The sequence below is a fragment of the Biomphalaria glabrata genome, chromosome 11 (assembly GCF_947242115.1).
Source record: "Biomphalaria glabrata chromosome 11, xgBioGlab47.1, whole genome shotgun sequence".
In the NCBI taxonomy this organism is placed as follows: domain Eukaryota; kingdom Metazoa; phylum Mollusca; class Gastropoda; family Planorbidae; genus Biomphalaria; species Biomphalaria glabrata.
In genome coordinates this window covers 24,508,439-24,533,331 of record NC_074721.1, presented here as the reverse complement: position 1 = coordinate 24,533,331, position 24,893 = coordinate 24,508,439, and the positions used below count along the sequence as shown (strand labels likewise).

The 24,893-nt window shown below is 40.0% G+C and overlaps 1 protein-coding gene across 1 annotated transcript; it reads right to left on the bottom strand.

Annotated features, from left to right (window-relative positions):
- Positions 1 to 3,537: 3,537 nt before the first annotated feature.
- LOC129928949 (uncharacterized) lies at positions 3,538 to 4,149 on the bottom strand. The gene has a single exon (XM_056045552.1). It carries the CDS (start codon positions 4,147 to 4,149, stop codon positions 3,538 to 3,540), a length of 612 nt encoding a protein of 203 aa, XP_055901527.1.
- Between the last annotated feature and the right edge of the window lie 20,744 nt (positions 4,150 to 24,893).

The following is a 24,893-nucleotide window of genomic DNA, read 5'->3' as shown; positions in this document are numbered from 1 at the left end:
AAATGATCGAAATTCTCCCGACTGTCATACGGTTGTCATTTTTTTGTCAGACAAATAAAGGTCAGTGTTAAAACGGAGATAATCTTACTGATGATCACACATGTGACATGTCAAGCTAGCATTTAGGGTCACTCATAGTCAATAACAGCATTTATTTTATTATTGTCGTTTTCCATAATTACATTTTCCCCAAGCAATTCAATTGTAACACTCACACTAGTTCCACCGCTTTCACTCTCACTCTGCGTAGAATTCTCTTGCCTCGACTTGGATTGGTCCCAAGCTTCTATCAACTCACTCTGTCTTGTATAATAGTGTACACCTACACCCATTTTCGGATCAAGCTGAAACTTAATACAATTATTTGTTGTACCTAATAAATAAGAATTAATTTACAAATTATTTTATTAATTATTGATAATTAATTATTTTGTTTGGGATCGAAAGAGGGAAGTAAATGCTATTTAAATGAATGTATATTTAGAGTTGTTTCCCTTATTACGTTTTTACACTTTTTATTTTGGTACTATCTTTCCATTCTTGGATCAAGTTGAAATTTTACAAAATTATTCATAGTCAGTGACAATACATCAATCAATCGTTCCGAATCTGCCTGCCATCAGGTCTTTAAAGCGTTTCCGTGAGGCACCTATGTTATGCCAACTACCTTTGTGCTTACCAAAAATATTGATCTTGACATACATTCGTGTCCCATGTGGTATATGAGCCCTACCCAGTGTAACTTTCGGACAAAAAAGCAGTCCCTCTATACTGTCTATACAGACATTTGCAAGAACATCTCGATTTGTAGTGCGGTCTTGCCACCGTATGTCCATGATGGAGCTCAAACTTCTTTGGTGAAAGCGTTCAAAAATTCTTTGTTGCTTTCTATCAGATCATCATTGGCCTTCTTCAGTCGTAGAACGACTATGGTTCATCTCAGAGCACACTTCCTCATGTGGCTGTGGAGCCCTATTTTGGAGAGACACTCCCGTCCACAGATAGCGCAGGTTAAGGTGGATTTTACTTCGGTGGTAGGGGAGCTGGCCGTTTTTCGGATTGTATGTTTTTCTTCCTGAGCTGAGACCCATGTACTTTCACTGTCCATAGCTTTCTTGGTCACTGTCTCTCTCCATCTGTTGCGGTCTAGAGCTATGTCCTCCCAATTGTCAATATTGATGTTCACTGATTTGAGGTCACGTTTTATTACATCTATGTAACGGAGGTGGGGGCGACCAGTTTTTCTTGTGCCAGTCGCGAGTTGACCATAGAGGATGACTTTTGGGATGCGCTTGTCCTCCATCCGGCGAACATGTCCAAGCCAGCGCAAGCGGCGTTGTCTGAGAGCTGTAAAGATACTGGGAATACCTGATCGTGCAAGGATCTCAATATTGCACACATTTTCTTTCCATGTGACATTCAAGATCCTACGGAGACATCTCAAATGGAATGAGTTCAGTTTTCTCTCTTGCTTTGCGTAGGTGGTCCATGATTCACTGCCATACAGCAGTGTACTCATAACGCATGCCTTGTAGACTTCCATTTTGGTCACCGTAGTTAGCTTCTGGTTTTCCCAAACTCTTGGCCTGAGTCTAGCGAAGGTCGAGGCAGCCTTCCATATGCGTTTTTTTTATCTCCTCTTCTAGAGACAGGTCATCTGTAATTGTGGATCCCAGATAGCAGAATTCGTTTACGGCGTCCAGCTTGTTATCGTCAATGAGGATGGAGGATGGTGCTGCAGCAGGTGGTCCCATAACATTTGTTTTCTTCGTACTAATAGTCAAGCCATATTCTTTACAGGCCTGAGAGAAGCGGGACATTAGTGACTGAAGTTCCTCTTGCGTGTGTGCCACTACCACTGAGTCATCCGCGAATAGCATATCTCTTAGGAGGGTGGCTCTGATTTTAGTTGTGGCCCTCAGTCTGGCAATATTTAGGAGTTTGCCATCAAATCTGGAATGGAGATAGATGCCTTCGGTGGATTTGTCAAACGCTTTGTGGATTAGCAGTGAAAATAGTATTCCAAAGAGGGTTGGGGCCAGGACACATCCTTGTTTAACTCCGCTGTTTATACTGAAACATTCAGAGCTGGCACCGTTGAATTGCACTGTACCCATCATATTTTGGTGGAAAGATATGATTACATTTAGTAGCTTGGGTGGACAGCCTATTATCTGTAAAATTTTAAAGAGGCCATCTCGGCTAACTAGATCGAAGGCCTTTGTCAGGTCAATAAACGCAATGTACAAAGGCATCGTTTGTTCTCTGCACTTTTCCTGGAGTTGGCGGATGGAGAAAATCATGTCAATCGTGGATCTCCCTGAGCGAAAGCCGCATTGTGATTCTGGATAGACCCGATCAGCGAGTTTTTGTAGCCTGGGAAGTATCACTCGAGCAAGACTTTGCCTACAATACTTAGGAGGGAGATCCCCTGTAATTGTTGCAGTCGCTTCTGTCACCTTTGTTCTTATACAGTGTAATGCTTTTAGCATCCCGATGGTCTTGTGGCACAGCACCTTCTTGCCAACATTTGCAAAGCAGTTCGTGTAGAGGTTGGATTAAAGTAGTTTTGCATTGTTTTAGAAGATCTGTGGGGGGGGGGGGTACCATCGCATCCGGGTGCTTTGCGGGCAGCAATGTTGTCTATGGCTTTGTTGAGCTCTGAAAGGGTGGGTGTTTCATCTAGCTCGTACATTGTAGGTAATTGTATGATGGCCTTAAGGGCTGAGTCAGAGACTGAGCTTGTTGTGGCGTAGAGCTCAGAGTAATGTTGAACACACCTGTGCATTTGTTGGCACTTGTCTGTGATAATTTCCCCAGTGGTTGATTTAAGAGGTGCTGTCTTGTTTTGGGAGGGTCCGAGAGCCTTTTTGATTCCTTCCTACATCCCTTTTATGTTGCGCACTTGGGCTGCGAGCTGAATATTCTCACTGAGCTCTACCCAGTATTCATTGGCACAGATCCTTGCTGTCCTCTGTGCATTGGCTCTAGCTTCTTTCAGACTTAACAGGTTGTGTTGGGTAGGTTTTGCCTTGTAAGTAGCGAGTGCATCTCTCTGATGACAGGTGCTAATATAGCTGCTTTAAAGTCGAACCAATCATTTTGTTTTGTAATTTTTCTTCCAAAGATTTCCAGGGAAGTCTTTTGTATGGTGGACTTGAGGTGTTCCCATATTTCTGTTGCTGTATTTCCAGAGATATTTTTATACTCGCGTTCAAAAGATTCCGCAAACTGTATCTGGAGATCAGGGTGACACATCTTGCTTATATCCGATTGGGGTCTTCCAATCTGCTTGGTATGGTGGATTTTTTGGGGGAGAAGATTGATCTTACAACATACCAAGGAGTGATCTGTGTCGCAGTCTGCACTGTGATAGGACCTGGTAATCTTGACAAATTTTAAGCACTTTTGTCTTACCATGATTAGGTCTAGTTAGTGCCAGTGTTTGGAGCGAGGGTGCCTCCAAGATACTCTGTGCTGCGGTTTAGTCTTGAAATAGGTATTAGGGACGTAGAGGGAGCCTTTGTCCATTTTCATTTACTTTTCCGACACCAAAACGCCCAATACAGCTGTCCCATGCAGAGTTGTCAGATCCAACGCGTGCATTGAGGTCGCCGAGGATGATAACCTGTTCGTAGTTGGGATCTCGCTAAGAGCAGACGAAAGGTTGTCATAAAACATATTTTTGGCCTCTGGTGTGGAACTCAGAGTAGGAGCGTAGGCACATATCAATGTCACATGTCCAGTAGATGTGTTAAGGCGTAGTGATAGGAGTCTTTCTGAACCGTTGCACTTCAGCTCTACTGTGTTCAGCAGTGTGTTCTTAACTGCAAAACCAACGCCATGTTCCCTTACTTCGCTTTCGGCTTTGCCTTGCCAGAAGAAGGAGTAGTCTTTTTCTTTGATTGAACCAGAGTCAGCTAAACGAGTTTCCTGAAGGGCGGCAATGTCTACTTTGAGCCTGGACAGTTCATCGTTTATTATTGCAGATTTTCTGACATCTTCTATGTCTGGTAAGTTTTCATTAAGTCCAGTTTGTAGAGTACGCACATTCCATGTGCCCAGTTTAAGAGTGGAGCTCCTCTTTCTTTTTTTTTCTTCATGTCGACTGGTACATTGTCTTTGTGCCTGCTTTTCAGATTTTGTCATATTCTCGTGTTCCCAAACGAGGAAGACAGGCATGACGGGACAGCACCTTATTGGCTGGGGGCTGCCCAGCTTGAGGCCCACCGACGAAAGTTGCCCCTGACGCCCTGTTCTACGTCAATTGAGCATTTGAGCTTATAACCGGTGACTGCCACTACCCGTGTTTGGCCGACGCCAAAGGCGAAGCTGGAGTGTCCTCTCCAGTTTTTGGGGTTAGGGCTTTGAATAAGTGAGATGAAAGCCTGGGCATTGTTTACGGTTCCGCAAGGTTGTTAACGCCAGAAGTGGTAATGGTCTTAAGCCCATCATTACCTAAAAAGTGCTTCCAATGGCATGCGTCTCAAATAGCCTCTAACAACCAGTCCAACTCCTGGCCTTCACGTGTGGCTCAGTTACTGAGCCTGGCGGAACCGTTATCACAGACAGGAGAAGGGGCAAAGGCGAGCAACTGGCGCCTAAACTAGTAAGCTTCGGGCAGGAGGGGCTCGTTAACCTTGATCTCCATCTAGGAGATGGAAAACTCTGAATCCAAACCTCCGCTGCCCTGCGGCTATACCCAAACACGGGAAAGGCTTCGGGAGACAACCGTGAGGAAAAATCAGGAGCTGGTGACCCTTATGCAGACTGTGGCACACCGTGCTACAGCCTGGCAGATCTTGCGGCGCTACTGATCCCAAACTGTATTGGATATTCCGTTCCTTTGGTCACATCAGCTGCGCAGAGAAGGGGGAACTGCTGTGTGGGCGACATCGTTCCGACCATAAACATTGCTTTCTAGATAGTATAAATATAATACAGATGGGTTGAAAGAACCAAAGCCTTGTAGACACTGATTTTTGTAGGCAGATGGAGTGATTTATTCCGCCAAATTTTCGCTTGGAGGAGTCCAAAAGAACTAATGGTCTTAATATATCAGCATCCCTTAAATGCAAAGCGTCATTTGATAATATGCTTCCCAGATAGGGGAAGTGGTTTACCATGTTAATGGTGTTTCCATTCACGGTGATGTTTAGGGCTGAGTAGACTTTATTGTGTGGCATGACTTCTGAGGTCTATAGTTAAACCAAAATGGAGATTAGTTCAGTGTGAGCTAGTAAGGCGTAATCTAATCATCGGCATAGAGAAGCTGTGTTATGACCATTTCCTTCAGTTTGGCAGCAAAATAAAACAATAGCCTTTTACAATAGGACTATGTTAATTATTCAAAGCTATTAAACCGTGAATAGTTTGTCAGTTGCTTTGACAAGAATACTTGACCTATCAGATTTCAACAGACATCAATTTTTTTACCATGTCACAATAAATTTTAACAATGGATCATACTTAATTGAAACGTTTATCGACTGCATTGTTTGATTTGTACATAAAGGTGAAGTCATCAATTAACAAATTTTAAACCATCCAACATAAGAATATTCATATCTATATACATATAGTTTTCTATTTCAAATGTTCACTTCTTTCAATATTATGTAACTTTAAAGCAAAAAATTATGTAATACTAGTCGACCGGGGGCCGTAGCATACGCCGGTATTTTGCAGGACCGGCCTTAGGTGACCGCAGTAGGCACCGCACTTTCATAGGAACCGCGCTATAGATAGTCAACCCACGGCGTAAGATACGCCGCTATTTTGCAGGTTCGGCCATATGCCATTGCAACCTATCCAACCGCAGTGGGTCCCTCACTTTCATAGAACCCGCACTTTCATAGGACACGCGCTAATTCAAGGTGTATAAATTATTAAATTAAACCATTTTATAACTTAAATCAGATTTCCCGCGCCCTTCTGTTGATTTACCAGGAGCTCCTGGAAATCTCCGGAAATTGCAAAATATTCGAAAACATCCTTAAAATATGCGGAAATATATAGACAAAAATTGTCATTTTGGGGTGTCATTCTAAATGAAAACGCCTATCCTACGCGCGATAAATAAAAACGGCATTATGCGTTAGCCGTAAGTGTGTAATCTGGTGAAAGAAGCTTCTCGCGCCTCAAACTAATGAAGAATTACTTGAGGTCAACAATTTTCAAAGATAGATTGAAACATTTGGTAATTCTTGCTATTGAGCGTGATCTATAGAGGAAACAGAATTATTATGATATACTGTATGACTTTGCTACACGCAAGGCTCGTAAAGTAATTCTGTACGTAGTAAAGAATGAATAAAATGCATAGACGAATTTTTTTTCTAATACAAACTCTTAAATTTCACTTGCCTACCCAAACTTGGCCCCGCGAAATCCGTTTCGCATAGGGCCCCACAATGGTTAAGTCCGGCCCTGCTATTTAGAGACGGTTGAATACACGCAAGGCTCGTAAAGTAATTCTGTACGTAGTAAAGAATGAATAAAATGCATAGACGAATTTTTTTTCTAATACAAACTCTTAAATTTCACTTGCCTACCCAAACTTGGCCCCGCGAAATCCGTTTCGCATAGGGCCCCACAATGGTTAAGTCCGGCCCTGCTATTTAGAGACGGTTGAATATACATAGTAGATTTCTTGTTCTCTTTCCATGACTTCTTGGTCACAACAACTCTGCTATTTAGTGTTTGCAAAATGTTTTACATGTTTCAGATGTTCCTTCAGAGTTGAAGATAGATTACTTCCTAGTCTAAATTTCCCTCAGGACGAAAAGGGATGGGAGCGGGCAGAGTTTGATAAATTCAAACGACAGTCCAGCGCGCAAACCGCACGACCAGGCAGCCATCCGTAGTTACGGGTGAAAACTACTTGTTCTCCCCCCTCTTGTTTTTTCGTAGGACAACTCTATCCGCAGAAATAAAAGTGTGATCTTTCCTTTTCTTCTTCTTCTTCTCGTCAAAACTCTTGAGCCATGAAGAGAATAATCTTGTTCTCCCCTTCTTGTTTTTTCATGGGATAACTCAATCCGCAGAAATAAAAGAGTGATCTATCCTTTACTTCTTCTTCTTCTCGTCCAAACTTTTGAGCCATGAAGAGAATTATATATATAGATTTTATGTATCATTCTTGCCATAAGGTATACGGTGTGTGATGTTGCTGAGTGACATGAGTTGCTTGGCTATTTATCCCTAAATGCAGGACGGACACCTGCTTTCATATACCTCCATGGACGCCCGCAGGATTTTTGGAGGGGTGCAAGTTGCCGCCTATGACTCAAAGTCGTGGCTTCAAATTTTTTTATCACAAAAAAAATTAAAGAAAATATTAAAGAAAAGAACTGATGCACCTCGACCCCCCCCCCCCCATACATATGCCATATTAAGTTCGTTGTAAATAATTGTTTTATGAAATTTGAAAAAAAAAACTAACATATGAACAAACTCGGCTCGTGCATCCCAACGGTCGATCATACCATAAATGCAAACGCTGCCGAAACTGTAAATAATTTTACTACTGAATTGCTTCTTAGTCTTGCATCGTTTTAGGATGTAGACTAAACAAGTTGAACTAAGCATTAATTATTGCTTGAAAAGCGAGACGTTAATGAAGAAACTAACGAATAAATTACGTAATGTAAAGTCACGTGTTCTGTAATAATCCCAATATCCAAACATGTGCTCGGTGTGTCGGTCGACTGCAAATTATCGGCAGTACCAACTCAATACCCGGTACCATTTTGTCTGCCAGCAGTCTCGCCTTCTTCAAGATGCCATCCCTGAAGTGTTCTTCAGCATGGCCAAGTTGGTATTTGATTATGTCATTAATGTGACCTCTGATGTGCTGTTGAGCGGCCACTTTTGCTAAGGTGGACAGACTGCAACATCACGGAAACTGGTTCATGAAAAGATGAATAATTGACTTTTAAAAGACAAATCAGAAACACATGAGTCACGGACTTCACATATGCAGTTTGTTTGGTTTCACTTACAGCCGTTATTCTAAAATACTTCAAACAGTCCAAGATCTTCTCAATGTAGTGACTTAAAGCGCGAAGGAATTCGTAATTCTCAGTCCATCGTGACTCACTCAAAAGATGTCAATTGAAAACCAACGCTCTTGCTAGGGACTGTTATGGAAGATATAGATAATCTTCTTGATGACACCAGCAGCATTACGTACATCTGAAACGTCATTCAGACAAGTTTAAGTCTGTGGGACTCGCAACGGACAATGTCTGCTTTAAGATATTTTTCACAAATCCTTGCCTGAACACAGTTTTGAATGCTTCCCATCACGAGGCAGCCATGGTAGCACTGGCCAAGTAGTTTGTCCATGTGAAAAATGTACACAATGTATTTGCTGACAATAACGTCACACACAGGCAGTGCGTCTCTCTCAACAACAGGGACAAAACCAATGACTTCTTATCGAGTACAATTGCCATCAACAAATGCAACGCTCCAACAGATTTGTTCAGTGCCTGAGATATCTTCATTTTATTAAAACGCAGTTAATTCATGCTGCTGCTAGTACATTTTGTTTTCGTGCTTCTTCCATGCTCCGTAGATAAAAATCCAACGTTTTGACTCAGATGGCATGGGGAAAACTTTCTTATATCACTTCTATCGTAAACTGGTGGGCGTGTTTAACCTGCTATTATATCGAGCGCTAACACTGACCACAACTCCGCAAGACGTAAATACATTTCCCAAGATGACTTCACTCTTCAATCTTGTTCAAAGAAACTTTCACATACATCAAATAGAAAGACGGCTGGCAAGAAGTTTTCCTCCAAGACAAACAAAACAAAAACAAAAAGAAAACGTCTATCATATTCTAGGGCTTTACTTAATATAATGATAACTATTAATTGGGTCCAAATGAAAACAAATCGTTACGACTAACGTGCAATAGAATATTGAATTTCAAGCGTACATGGCCGGACATGAACTACAGATTATAGTTTATTACAATAATAACTTATCCTTATTAACTTGATTTCTATGGAAGCACTACATGTTAAGTTGCTTCCTGGCAGAAGATAATTGATTTGAAGGTGTAAAAAACTGGCTAAAATTTGGCTAACAATAATTCATAGGGGTGCACGTGAATGGTCAATTCCTGATAAGCCTAGGCTAGTCTACTATAACTGTAGTTCAGTCACCAGTGGAAGCACTACTTGTTCAGTTGCTACTTGGATTTTTATTGATCTGGTGGTGCAAAATTAAAGTGGCTAGAATTAGCCTACTGAAAATTCGGGGAGTGCAAGTGCACCACCTTGCACCCCATTCGGGCGCCCACCACCGTCTCCCCCACCGTGCAACCAAAAATTTTGGACTGTAGCGCTCTGTGAATGCTATAAGCATGTAAGTTGCACTATAAAAGAAATGTTATTCACAGTTAAAGTATTACTATGCACCTCATAAATATTCATCTTTTTTATTTTGTACCTTAATAATGCACAGACTCATACAAATACAATGGTTGGTTGAAAAAAAATTTAATTTCCCGAGTTTGGTTATTGTGTTTTGAGTGTTTTATAAATTGTTTACACTTTAATTGCGGAGATCCGTGTAGGTAGCTTTTACTTTTTTGGGCAAATGTTTAATTAGGTCTATTGATTCATTAAAAGTTGTTCATGTTTGCAAAGAAATGTAAGCCAGTGACGTAAGTGATGTCAAGTTTTTTTCCCCTTTCTTACTGTAGGCCGAGTTACGTAAGATGTGTCAAGATTTTTTCCCTTTGACGTCATTCGAAAAGTTTCCATTCTTAAAATATATGTAGCCAGAATTTTTCTGTAATAAACATTTTCAAACCCATATAACGGCTGAACTCAAGTTTTCTCCATGTGGCCAATAAAATGAGAATTTTTTATCATTGACAAGGCCTAGACTTTGAAATTTAAAAGTAAATCATATATAGGCCTACATAGAAGAATTGCTCGTTTAATTTAAGAGTATAGCACTAAAACGTGGTCTTCGTTTCGTAAGGTCTAACTTTCCGTTTGTGATTCACGTTTAAAAACTAGTAAGACTTGAGAAAAGCCTATTTTGTGACATTTTGTTGCTTAAAATTGTAGGTGCAACGACTGCAGTTATATATAAAGTGTGGGGACACTACGTTGCCACTTTGATTGTATCCTAGGTAAAGAGATTGGTCTACATTTAGGAGCAACTGCTAACGTAGCATATTTAATGAAAAAAGTGCTAAATGAAAAGAGTGCCAAATGAAAAGAGTGCTAAATGAAAAGAGTGCTAAATGAAAAGAGTGCTAAATGAAAAGAGTGTTAAATGAAAAGAGTGCTAAATGAAAAGAGTGCTAAATGAAAACCACTTTGTGGGTGTCCTTGAAACGTCTTTTTGTCCACCTTGTGCTCGCTTTCCTTCCTTTAGTTGACCATAAAGAGTTGTTTAGGGATATGAGAGTTTTCCAGTTGTACAAAAAGCCTAGAAATTGAAACTACGTCCTTTGCTTTTGAGGGCTTTAGTGTCAGGCACTTTGTCTTGACATTTAACATTCATTTTGAGGCAGACTAGAGGTGCTACTACCCTGTTAGACATCACATACACCCATGGATATTGTAGTAAATTGGTTACAAAAGAGAGAAATATTGATTGATGTATGAATGTATCCTCCTGTCAATTTTCACTTTATTTTGTACCATTAAACATCCGCTAACCCTATGTTCTGAATTAGTTGTTTCAACTTTAGACACATGTTACAGAGATTAGATTGTAACTTACGTATTACATAGAACTCTATTATTCTTTCTAGCTTTAGAAAAAAAATGTATTCAGCAGAGTCTTGCCACCATTTGATATTCATTCCTACTATTCCTATTGAGTAGCATGTTATCAACGGAAAAACTTGGCAAACATTGATCTCTATTTGAGTCAACTGCATGAAGCAGCCATTCTGTGACAAGTTTCTATTTCCCTCCTCAAACAGTAGCCTTCACTATCAACCAAACAAATACTTACTTAGGACAACTCTGTTTTTGTTGTTGCATCTCATTATATTCGAATCTGTTTTCTCTTTGTTCAAAACGTGGCTTACGAATTATTGGCTAGAAAAGAGAAACGGGTTAATTAACTCTGTCAGCTCTAGGAATACATTATTTCTGTTGTTTACATGGCAGTGTATGTCTCTCCATGATGCCCAGGAGGCCAGCCAGACAGCAGACGATGGACATTATCTGGTAGAACAAGCACTACCCCTCTGTCGTCTAAATCAACTTTATCCCCATGCCATGAATTTTGAGTAGATGATAAGACTTTAAAAAACATTGAGTGTTGTCTTTTATGGCGGACCCCGACGGTAGGGTTCATGCGTGTATGGAACGGCTTAAAATGAGCAAGATGCATTATAGAATCAATAAAAATATTGTAGATGGTAAGGAGGCAACTTAACCAGGGTTAACAATAATGTTTATTAGTAATGACAAAAACACACGGCGTCTAGTCCCTAGTTCCACCAGTCTTTTATGCCAAACTTAATGCAGACCCACGACGACACCCTTCCCAGTGTCAATCCAGGTCTCTGGTAGCACAAAGGACGGTTCTTCCTTCCTTAGCTCAAGAACCAGAGACTATCTTTCTAATCACTCTTTCTCAACATTCATTTCAACAATTCATCCCTATCGAGTGTTGAATACTGCGCTGGTTTGCACTATCGCCTGCTCGTTAGTGTTTTGTTTCTTGGTTTCCTTGTGTACACTAAACTAGTGGTTCGGTCATTGGCCAGATTTGTTATTCTACGATTTGTTGAACACATTTGTGGAACGTTTGCCTTGGCGTACTTAAAAGTTAGTTTCAGTGGCGGTCGTTCATTACTGCACTAGATAGTGGGGAACCTTGTTAAATTGCATTATCCCCTAGTAAAACCCACCTTGAGACGCACAATAGGTGCCTGTGCAGGGCAGATTTATTATAGTCTAATATATAAAGCACAATGTAAGGAGTATGTATGTATGCATGTATGTTTTTTTTTTATATAATTCAACACTGTTTGACCAATCTTGATCAAACTTGGCATAAATGTATAAATGTCCCAAATGGAACTAAAGGACTCTTAAATAATAATTTAAATTCTGTCAATATATAGACGCAATAGAATTTACTAGAATTAGGTCAAAAAGCCATCTGAACATAAATTTTAATAATTCCTCCATTCATAAATATCGCGTGAGGCTTACATCGCGCAGCACAGTGATACAAATCAGAGTAGCATGTAAGGTCACTGTAACGATACGAAAACTTTCATTTCAAATTCATCATAGCTTACTCAGCGGTCTAGAGAGAAAAACATTTCTATTATAATCTGAACCACCCGACACATAACTTCTTAAATCTTTCACGATTTATTTCCTCAAGGCCTGCTCCAAACTCTACAGGTTCTTGCTCGCATAAACAAGCGTCCCTATTGTGCTAAGATACATATTTAATAATAATTTGAGTATTAATCTCGGAACCAAAAGGGTAGATAGAATAAGACAGTATGACATGTTTAGAGTGGCTAGAAGGTGTGAAAATAAAGACGTCTAGAATTATTGGCGGACTGGCTGTATGGGCACCTGGATAAATGTGACAGGTGGGGAAATGTGATGTGTGTTTGGCGCGTTTTATGTCTAGGGGATGATTATTTTTAAAGCTATCACACACCAACCTATCAGCATATGAATCGGGAGCAGACACGCAACGAGACAAAGCAATGAAAGATAGATACAAAAGTTAAGAATGAAGAATATTTATTTACATAAATATACATATAAGAATAAAAAGGGGAAGGGTTTGCTTCTATCTCTAAATATTACTAGGTCTAATCATCACTCTTGCACCTAATAAGAGAGTATGTCACTTTGTCCTCTGACTTAGCTGGTATTCCTGTTGATGTCGCAGCTGGCTGTGTCCTGGCTTGAGGTTCTGCAGCTGGAGGTGGCGCTCTAGCGGATAGAGGGACGCCGGTGATATAGTTCTTGTGGAGTCTCAATCCCCAAAATCTAATATCTGTAGTGGGCACAGTAGGGCGGGTGGCCGGCTACCGTGGGCACAAGGTTACTGCGGGCAGAGCGGATCTGCCGTGGGCAGCGTAGTTGACAGAATATGTCCAGTGAGTTGCAGAGGGTTGGCGTAGCTATGACGTCTCACACAGATCTGAATCTATAGGGACGTCGCACCTAATAGCTTGACAGGTGGGCTGTCGAATAGGCGGACAATGCCGATAGCGCCAAGTGGTAGAGTTGAGTAGATCTCAGTAGGCAAGTGCAGTGCTGAATAGCACTAAGCACAGATGCAGGTAAATAGATCGTTGATCCAATGAATAAACAGGCAGGTAAATAGGCAATAGGCAGACACCTGAGGGAGGCACCGGGTATTACTCTAGGAGAAAGAATGTATGAAGTAGTCCAGACTCAATAGCTCAACGACAATGAGAATGAAAGAGAGTCTGATTTGAGTTGGTTTACTTTATATAAGCCTGGAAAGTGCGGGCGGACACAGGAAATGCCCTAGGCTTAGAATTATCTTACACGTGGGTGAAGTCCGACAAGAGATGGGATTCGCACATTGGGAGGTCAATGGGCGTGTTTGTCCTCGTGGTCTCCTAGATCAAAGAGAGGCATAGGAGAAAGGGGGGGGGGGAGGGGTGACTTGCATTCCACACAAGGTGGTGTCCACTGCGGCTGTCAGACATCCTGTCGATAAGATCAAAGTCTGTGCGTATCTTTGCCCCGGTCAAGGGAAGATAACTCGAAAGACGTGGCCTAGCTATCTCCAATGTGGTCAACTAAGTCTAGCCTGGAGAGGAAAAGGTGGTGCGGGTGGAGAAATTGGGGATAGGACGGGGAAATGACTAAAATAAAATAAATAAATAATGAAAAATAATAATTAATGCTGTGATAAATTTGAGTGACTCTGACAGCGAGTTTTTGACTTGTCACAATAAAGCCCAATTGGACCGTTAGGACCACCGTAGGGCCGCATGTATTCCACCAAGGCTCGCATTAAATTGCTCAAGATTTTATAATATTCTCTTATAAAATAAGTCATCTGAGCGCCGTGATTTATCTTATATAATACAGACGTTACTTCAAAAAAGTAGATGATTACGATACATAACATACATATTGTTACGTATTTCTGAATTTTCTGGCTAGATGTATTAGTTGGCACACAAATAAAAACACAGCAAAGAACTTGACGACTAAACTTTCAGTTTCATATAACTTTAATGACTATTAACTCTAACATTTCGTTACTGTAACATGTAGCGTAGAAGACTGTACAATATCTGTCAGTTTACAGTTAGCTATACTCGTTGCACTGCATCTCTTCACTTCGTTGCAATTCCTCTCTTCTCAACTTTCCTCGAGCCGTATTCCACAGAACAGACCAACGACACACTTCCCAGTGTCGCTCCAGGTCTCCCAAAGCTGAACCAAGTCGTACTCAAGTCTACCGAATCAGAGCCGCACACGTCTTACATCGACTGTATCGACTGTAACGTCTCAAGTCCACTGTAGTTCGCTGTATAGACTTTAACGACAGTAGTCCACTCCAGTTAACTCTACCCTAGTTAACTTGCATCGAGTCGTACACATTTCTCTTCCACAGAGCCTCACACGTCTTACATAGTCTGTATCGACTGTAACGGCTCACTCACGACTCCATACGACTGACTTTCACATTAACTCTCTGGCTTATATAGAGTCCCTAATCGCTTGTCCAAAGTTGCACAAACACGGCTAGTATCCTCTGGAATAACACGTGAGGAAACGTCACATCCTGTCTTTGTTTATACATGTAGATTCCAGAAAACATCGGCTGCAGTGTCATCTTGCCGGGGTCACAAGTTGTGACCTCTATCTGTCACTGGACATTGCTAGTACCTTCTGGAATAACACGTAAGGACACGTCACATCCTGTCTTTGTTGATACATGTACATTCCAGAGAAAACCCGCTGCTGTGTTATCTCGCCGGGGTCATACGTTGACCTCTACCTATCACTGTCATTTGTAACACTATACACGATACATTACGATACATTTCAAAGAAATATCTTTTACAGACTCTACAGTGTTTTACTAATTTAACGCATTTTCCGAAATAATGATATAGCCTACATCAGTATATGTAATACAATCCTGACAGTATTTGGTGTCCTGGACATGTGACATAGGTTATTCAATTATCTTCAAACAAATGGACGTAATGTTTTGAGAGCATATAACATTGTGTGTGTGTAACTCCAAGAATGTAGACACTCAAACAGGATTTACAAGTTATTAAGAAAGCAGCAGATGACCTTGTGAAGTTGGCAGACAAAAAAGTTGAGGATAAAGAGTTGGATTCGTACAGTGAGGCCCAGATACCTGGATTCGTACAGTGAGGTCCAGATGCCTGGATTCGTACAGTGAGGTACAGATGTCTGGATTCGTACAGTGAGGTCCAGATGCCTGGATTTGTACAGTGAGGTCCAGATGCCTGGATTCGTACAGTGAGGTCTAGATGCCTGGATTCGTACAGTGAGGTCCAGATGCCTGGATTCGTACAGTGAGGTCCAGATGCCTGAGAATATGGCCAGGAGGGAAACCGAATACGAGAAAATGCTAATGATGCAATAATGGCTGTTACAAATACGTAATTTCAAAGAGTGCGTTCATTTATTATACTGTCTTGTACGCAGGAGATTGTGAAAGAAGTCACTGCATATTACACTGTGTAAAGAATAGAAGGCACAAGACACTTGGAAGATTTCATGTTAAGGGCTTTGATAAAAAGGATCTACAGGTAATACTTTTGGATACAGTCATAAACGATGTGGTAGAGAATAGTTCGTTGATAACGAGCCTTGTATGTGACAATCATGTAAATGTTAATGTAGGCCTATATAGTAGCATGATTTTTTATCACGCCTAGACATTTCTAATTTCAAGTGATATACTTTACTCACTTTATTTTATCTTCTTATCTTATATGATACAGACGTTACTTCAAAAAAAAAAGAAGATAATTACGTCCTACCCGTCATGCATTTATTCATGCATATTAACCAATGACCTAAAATCCGACAAGTCACTGGTTTTCCTAGCTAGCTCAGCCAACCAGTTCCATTCTCTAATAGCGCTAGGCAAGAAGGAGCTTTTGTACAAATTTGTCCTAGCAAATGGAACGAGGAACGTGCCTTTATCTTTGTGTCTTTCTGGCTAATAGTTTTTCGATTCCCTTTTTTGTACTACTATATCTCCTATGTTATCTACTTGGTTCAAATTAAGTAATATTAAAAACTAACTTTTAGCATATGTACAATAAATAATAGGATGTATATCATATGGCAAATAATCTTTAAGCCGGATCGTATAGAAATGCCCAGGCAAATTTTGACATCTAGTCCACCCTTGCTTAGAACAGAGGACTCCACGACCATTTCCCTTGTAAATAAACGTTTCAAATGTTAGTAAGTTATTTGGGGAGAGTATGAGAGCCTAGCATTTGTGTAAACTCGCTGGAACGTGTTTCCAGGTGTTTCTATAGAAGAATTATAAATTATAGAAGAGTTAGTAAGCTTTGAGCGACAGGGTACTCCGCCATCAACTGTCTGTTGATTTTATTTGTGTGTCCAAATATCTATAGAGAAGATTTATTTTGGGATCGCCTTGTCCTATTTTAAAAGATATTGCCCAAGAGCTACAACCGGCCGTTTCGCTGTAGATTCTGTAGTGCAACGTGATAATAGATCTGGATCAGATATAGAGAATTAAGTACTTCTGAGTACTCCGTTGCTGGCCTCAACGTTAGAGAGAACTTTGATATTTTATTTTGTTTGGAGAATGACAGCTGTTATTCTCCTGCACATTTCTTGCTGACTTCCTGTGATTGTGTTTGAGTCGTGAGAAAATCATCAGAGGAAGTGGTTGCTAGCGAAGCTGTACCGTGAATTATTGCTGACCGTTATTGCTGACCCTTTCATCCAGCATCCTGACGTTCGGGTCTTTGTTTTGAAGCCAGGCTACACCACACCCAGCCGCAGTGAAGAACAGAACAGTTGAACAAGGTCAAGGCTCGTCACCGTGGTTGTGTGAAGTATACCACCAGTGGAGCCTGTCCAAGGGATAGAGGACCTACCGCCCCCCCCCCCCCATCGTAGTTGTGACCGGGAGAAACAGAACGAGCTAAAGATAAATCTACGTTTCTTTTTTTATTAGTAGAATTAGAGAAAATAGGTTTCTAGGGCATGTGATAGTAACTGTTTGTTTTCACTGTGTAGCCAGTGGTTGCGGGAAGTACAAATAGGCACCGTGTAACTTGTGAAAATATCATTGTGTACATTTATTCTCTCTTATCTGTGTTTATTTATCATATTATATTTATCGTAGTTATTTAATTTTATATTGCATGTAGTAAGTAGATCTTAACTGTAACTGGTAAGTCATATATTAGTGACTCATTGATCTGTAGTCAGTAGCTAGTTGGCTTAATTTTGGTGTATTAAAGTAAAATTCGGTCGTCGTCATGGTTGAGTTATATTTAAATTTAAGTTGGACATAGAAGTTTTTAATTTGTTGATAAAGATAGTTCTCATTAAGCTGTTAAGAAGTTGAGTAGAATGACTTCGAATTGTAATCACAGATTGTGAGGAGTTAAGGAAGAAAATTACGGTATGAAGAAAAAAGAATTTTGAATTTAAGGAAAAAGAGTAACGTGATTATGTGGATCAGAGAATAAAAGACGAAAGGGATAGGATACATTAAAGAAGGAGGAGAAGGAAGAAAACAGGATAAGTTAAGGATAGAGGATTATGAGAAAAACGTAGATGTAGAGAGACAAGATAGCAAAAGAACAGGCAGCTTCAGTTGGCTAGGGAGAAAATGTTCTTGGAGGCAGAGCAAATCAAACCAATTCTAAACTACAGTAATGGAGGAAGTCCAGGATACCAGTTTGGTTAAAGAAAAATATGACATTGAGGATTTTTTTCAAGAGGTTTGAATTTAAACTATCTAGTTTTAATGCTAATGGTTGTGGAATGGTCGGAAATACTGTTAGATTTCGTTCATGGTCAGGTCCTAACAATCTGCCAGAACCATAATCACAGACATCCAGATAATTATAAAGTTCTGAAGAAAGTGAATTAAATGCATATGGACATATTGCCTCCACATTCAGAAAAAATATTTCGAAAATTTGCCGACAAATACTGTTAATCATCAAACTGTAATCAATGCATAAAGATTTTTTCTAAAAATGCGAAAGGGTCGGGAGACGGAGTAATTTCATATTAATTGACATATTCAATAACAAAATGTGACCCGCAACTACAATTATTTCTAAAAGAAAGAAGCCCTAAAGTGATTGATGATGTAGTAGAAACAAAATGTGACCCGCAACTACAATTATTTCTAAAAGAAAGAAGCCCTAAAGTGATTGATGATGTAGTAGAGATAATGAGAACATATAAGAATGCCTACCCCAACTAAAAACAAATTGATTTTGTGGAATATACTGTTATAAACCTGGTGGCGACACAGATGGGGGTAGTGCTGTTTGTGCTTTTAGCCAACGCAAATCACCCCAGGCCAGCGCTAGATGGGATGAACCTGATAAGAGTATTTTTTTTTATGGAAAGTGAAGAGGATGCTCCGACGTTAAGTTTCAATGAACTATGAAGAAGAAGGTGTAGTTCGTTCGTGATACAGACAAACAGTGGTAATAATAACAGGCTAATAACCTATTATTGATAAAGATCATTTTAGACTTTTCGGCAAGACAACTACTGTAAATCAAAAGAGCGATTTTAGATAATCTATTGGTATTTTTAAGACATAGATCTACTAGATCTAGAATGTAGATTTGGAATAATTTAGATGCAATATAGATTAGATTTACGTAAAAATGGGCTTTGTTGCTGCACATAAAAATTATATATGTCTCAGACGCGAATAGCCCAAATTTTCTGTAAAAAAAAATACAAAAGTCATTTCTCTATAGAAGAAGTTAGGAAAATTATATAATATAAAACCACAGAAGTATATATACTACAATTAATGTAGGTATTTGCTCTCTATTTACAATTTATTTAGGTAGTTGCTGTATTACTATTATAAAACAAGTATCAGATTACTATTTGCTAACACCGTATAGATCTAAATTACATCTCTTTATTAGTATAATTAAATCTATATATTAAAATCTGTATGAATGCGTTGGTAATATAGTAGATCTAGAGCTAAATATTATAAATGAGATTAGTAGATTTATGTTAATAAATTAAGTGGAATAGATCTATTGTTCTAAAATTTTAGAATCTACATATTATTTTTTTTTTTTGGCATCTCGTACATCACAGCAGACACACTTACAAAAGCCGTCAAGTCTCAATAGATTCTGCGTATACAGTTCACGCCATTCACGGTTCTGCGTATTCCGTAGGCGTAGTCCTATCACCACATGGGCACATGTGATTCGTGAAACATTAAAATAAATAGTAAACACTGCACTCATCATTAATCTTCGGAATCACTGACATTGTCGTTAAGTAGACTCTCTATCTAGATCTACATTTCAGATCGAATCTAGTTTAGAAATCTAGATTCTATATTGCGACTAGATTGCCACTTATTTGTCACTAGTCTAGATCTAGCTATACCTGACTAAAGGTTAGGATAGGCCTACATCTAGCCTACTATCTAGATTATTCTATATTGAGTCCATATCTAGATCTAGACTAATTCTATAGCTAGTCTAGATCAGACTCAGTAGATCTATTATCTATACAATATTGAATATACTAATACTTAGACTTTTCAGCGCCAAGACCTAATATACCACTATAATAATAGTAAGGCTTGTCATCGAGTTCTAAGATTCATGAAGAATGCAATGTTTCCGGTGGATACGCAGCCCCAGCTGTGACCTACATATTTTCCCACAACCTGGGCAAGCATAACCATTGTCCACCTATGGTCGATTAAGATTTTCTTTTCGCCGCCTGTGTCTGTCCCCAGCAGCGGATTTCCTTTAGGTCTCAAAAATGCATCCCGTGACCTTTGTAAATGACCTCCAACTGTCTGTCTCGTTTTGAGACCGCATGCAAACAGGTGCTATTTTCTATGTCTGCTATGGCAAGTATGCGCCTAAGCTGGTCTTTAAAGTGTTTCCGTGGGGCACCTCTGTTACGTCGACTACTTTTTATCTTACAAAAAAATACTGCTTTTGACATATATTATTCCCCCATACCCAGCCCTGCCCAGCGTAAATGTCGGACCATAAGAAGTCCCTCTATACTAGTCTATTAAACTGCTTTTTTAAATCAAAATTTTTTTTACTTCTACAATTATTTTTGTGCGTAAAATTGTGTATCGGAAAATGCAGGGTAGTTGAAGTAAGCTAGTCCTATAAAAATACACAGATCTTGGGTAAAAAAAACTCATCAAATAAAGTACTGTAAATGTGTAGTTTCACACGCTTGTTTCTTTCTATAACATCTATCGGGTTTTATCCCAACTACCTGTATTTTCGTGTAGAATTTTATTCTCTGTCAGGCACACTTAAAATTATAGCATAATAATGTCAGTTTAATTTAAAAAGAGAACTGAAAATGCCAAAAATATATAAGGAAAATAGCACTTGCGGCCCAATTTATAATTTTAGTTTTAAACCATAGAAACAAAACGCATTAATCCAACATAGCCCATTTAGCCTTGATAATCTATCAATAAACAGAAAGCGACATTAAATTTAAGAATAAAAGATTAGTTATAATATTTTATAAAATAGCAAAAATATAAAGATCTGTGGCATTTTACGTATCGAGAGAAGATCTTTCCCCTTTGCAACTTCTTGTGCGACTAAAGAGGCCAATCCTTGATACACAGCTGCGATCGAAGGTTGGGCATATCTGATCACCAGGCGCCGTTGCATTATCACCCTTCTTTCTGCTTCTGTAGTGTATGACATCTGCAATCCGAGACCGCCTCTCCATATAGATCTATCCAGTGTTACTTTTTCCCAGCTGCTAATGTCGATTTTGAAGAGTTTCATGTCGCGTTTGCATACATCCATATAACGTAAAAGTGGGCGACCAGCGGCTCTCCTGCCTTCTATTAGATCGCCATACAGAATGTCTTGTGGAAGTCGACCTACTGGCATTCTACGAACGTGGCCAAGCCAGCCAAGACGTCTGCTGCTGATAACAGAGCGGATGCCTTGGTATCCTGCTCTTCGTAGCACTTCCTTATCTTGCCACCTTATTTGATTGATCTGTCTTAGGCATCGGAGGTGGAAGACATTCAGCCTTTTTTCCTGCCATGAGTAAGTTGATCAAGTTTCACCTCCGTATAGCAAGGTACTACAAAAAGAGTTATAAAAACGGACAAGATGTGCTCTGAAAAGGCTGTAGAAAAACTACAAGGATGCATTGAGAAAACTAACTGGGAAATCTTTATTGAGAACTGTCCAGACATAAACGAACTATCAGAAACTGTTAACTCTTATCTATCATTCTGCGAGGAGTTAACAATTCCAACAAAAACAATACAAGTCTATGGAAACAATAAGCCCTGGATGACCAAAAAAATCTAACTTTTTATTACTGAAAAGAAAACAAAGTATAAGGCTAGCAAAGAAGAGTTCTTAAATGCATCTGGAAAACTTCAGAGATCTGTCTGTGGCATTTTACGTCTCGAGAGACGATCTTTTCCCTTTGCAACTTCTTGTGTGACTAAAGAGGCCAATCCTTGATACACAGCTGCGATCGCAGGTTGGGCATATATAATCACCAGGCGCCGTTGCATTTTCACCCTTCTTTCTGCTTCTGTTGTGTATGACATCTGCAATCCGTGACCCTTCCTTTATGCTCTCTCTCCATGTGGATCTGTCCAGTGCCACCTCTCCCCAGTTGCCAGTGTCGATTTTGAAGAGTTTCATGTCGCGTTTGCATACATCCGTAGAACGTAAAAGTGGGCGACCAGCGGCTCTCCTGCCTTCTATTAGATCGCCATACAGGATGTCCTGTGGAGGTCGACCTACTCCAGAGATCATACCAGTGCCAAAGAAACCAAAAATAGATTGCTTAAATGATTTCCGCCCAGTGGCACTAACACCTATTTTTATGAAATGTTTTGAAAAATATATGCTTAAACAACTTGTAGCAAAAGTCAATAACAGCCTAGACCCTCACTAATTTGCATATAAAGCAGCTAGAGGACCTGAGGATACCATTCTATAGCTTTTGGACCAGCTTTATAAGCATCTCGATATACCCAAAACATATGCACGAGTCCTCTTCGTAGATTTCTCCACGGCTTTCAATACCATACAGCCACATCTAATGATAAACAAACTGAGTAACTTAAATGTAACCCCCTACTTACAAGCATGGGTTCTAAACTTTTTAATCCAACGCCCCCAGTAGGTTAAAGCCAACAACTCCAAATCGTCAACTCGAGTACTATGTACGGATGCTCCACAAGATTGTGTACTTTCTCCTGTACTGTACACTCTTTTCACTAATGACATAAGAAGCATCTATGACTCACTTAAACTCATTAAATTCGCTGATGATACTGCCATAGTCGGTCTTATTTCAGGAGACGAAACTCAGTATCTATGACAAGTCAAAAGCTTGCTGTCAGAGTCACTCAATTTCATCACAGCATTAATTATTATTATTTATTATTTATTTATTTTATCTTAATCATTTCTCATTTTAGTCCCTAGTTCCCTACCAACCGCCACCCTTTTCCTCTTCTCGCTAGACTGAGTCCACCACCTTGGCGACAACTAAGCCGCGGCTTTCACTTATCTCCCCTTGACTGGGGAAAGATAAACACACAGCCTCTTTGGTCTTACCCGCCGGATGTCTGACGGTCGCAGTTGACTCCACCTTGGGTGGAATACAAATCACTCTTTCTTCCCCCCCCCCCTCTCCCAGGTCTCTCTTTGATCAAAGAGATAACTCGGATAAAAACGCCCCTCGACACTCCAAGGTGCGACTCCCATCTCGAGTCAAATTCACTCACGTGAGAGATAATCCTTAGCCAAGTACATTTCCTGTTTCCGCCCACCTCTTCCAGACCTATATAAGGTAGAATAAGGCGGGAAAGACACTCTCTCATTTCTCATTCTCTCTGACCAGTCGAGTCTGGACTATTTAATTCACTCTTACTCTTAGAGGAATACCTGATGGTAAGCCGAACTTAATCACAGTTCCATCTTAATTAGTCTGTGTATATTTCTCACTAAATTTTATTATTATTTTATCTATGTTTAATTAGTGCAATGTGTATTTCTCACTGTCGTAAGTAGAAAACATAAACATGGCATATGTATATATTTATGTATTGCATTAATCTATTAATGCTACGTTACTCAATTGATAGTTGATGCAACCATGTATATATTTGTACATCTTATTTTATTTCCTCTATCTCGGCTGACCGTCTTGATAATTTTACTAGCGCACTAATACTGCACTTAGAAAAGATATATGAATTATCTCCCCTTTAGTCATTATAATTTGACGAGAGTTGCGCCCCTTGATCGGACGCTCTCCCCATTCAAGCTCGCTCCTTTGTTTATGGCCGACGGCCATGTGTAAACAATAGCGTCATGGTCGCTGCCCCCCCCCCTTTTTTTTTTTCTCTTTCCACTTATGTTGTTTATTTGAGATTATGATTTCACCTTTTATGTACATTTTTATATTGCTACTATCAGCCACCTATTTTTCCAATCCCATTTGTCATTATCTCCCCATTGTACTCAAAAGCAATTTTAACAATCCGACGAATGTACCTCTGTCGAGAACATCGATAAGATGCATGAGAGACATGTCCTAACTTGTCTTTGTTTATCCGCAGCCTCCCTCAGGTGTCTGCCTATTTATCGGATCACTTGCCTACGTGCCTACGTGCTTAGCACTATTCAGCACTGCACTATTGCCTATTTGCTATTTATTCGGCATAGCTTGACAGCCACTCGTCCACCTACTCAATCGCCTATTCGGCTCTACTATTTACCTGCCTATTGGTCTACCTGCCTATTTGGCTCTACTACTTGGCGCTATCGGCTCTACTCGCCTGCCTATTCGACAGCCCACCTGTCAACTCATTAGGTACGACGTCGCTATAGACCACATGTCTGTGCGAGACGTCATAGCTCCGCCAGATCTCCGCAACTAACTGAACTTATCCTGCTAACTACGTTGCCCACGGCAGATCAGCTCTGCCCAGCCCACGGTAGCCGGCCACCCGCCCTACTGTGCCCACTACACATACCAGAACTTTGGATTGAGACTCCACAAGAACTGTATCACCGGCGTCCTTCTACCCGCTAAAGCGTCACCTCCAGCTGCAGAACCTCAAGCCATGACACAGCCAGCTGCGACCCAAGCAGGACAACTAGCTAAGTTCAGAAGACAAAAGTGACATACTCTCTTATTAAGTGCAAGAGTGATGATTAAATATAGTACTGATTAGAGATGCAACCCCTCCCCCCCCCTTTTTATTCTTCTATGTAAATAAATATTCTTCAATTTTTAACTTTGTATCTCTCTTTCATTGCTTGTCTCGTTGCGTGCCTGCTCCCGATTTATATGCTGATGGGTCGGTGTGTGATAGTTTCAAAAATAATCATCCCCTAGACATTAAACAAGCCAAACACACGTCACACGCGAAAACCCGCCACAGTATCGAAGCTCGATACGTGAACTGCAAATAAACACTACATCTATTGAACAAGTAAAGGCATATAAATATCTAGGCGTTATCATCAACAACAAGCTTTCAAGTGAAGACCACCTTGGAACTCTCACAAAGAAAACATCCCAGCGACTCTTTTTTCTATACAAACTCAATAGCTTTAAACTAAACAAAAAAAAACTTGAGAC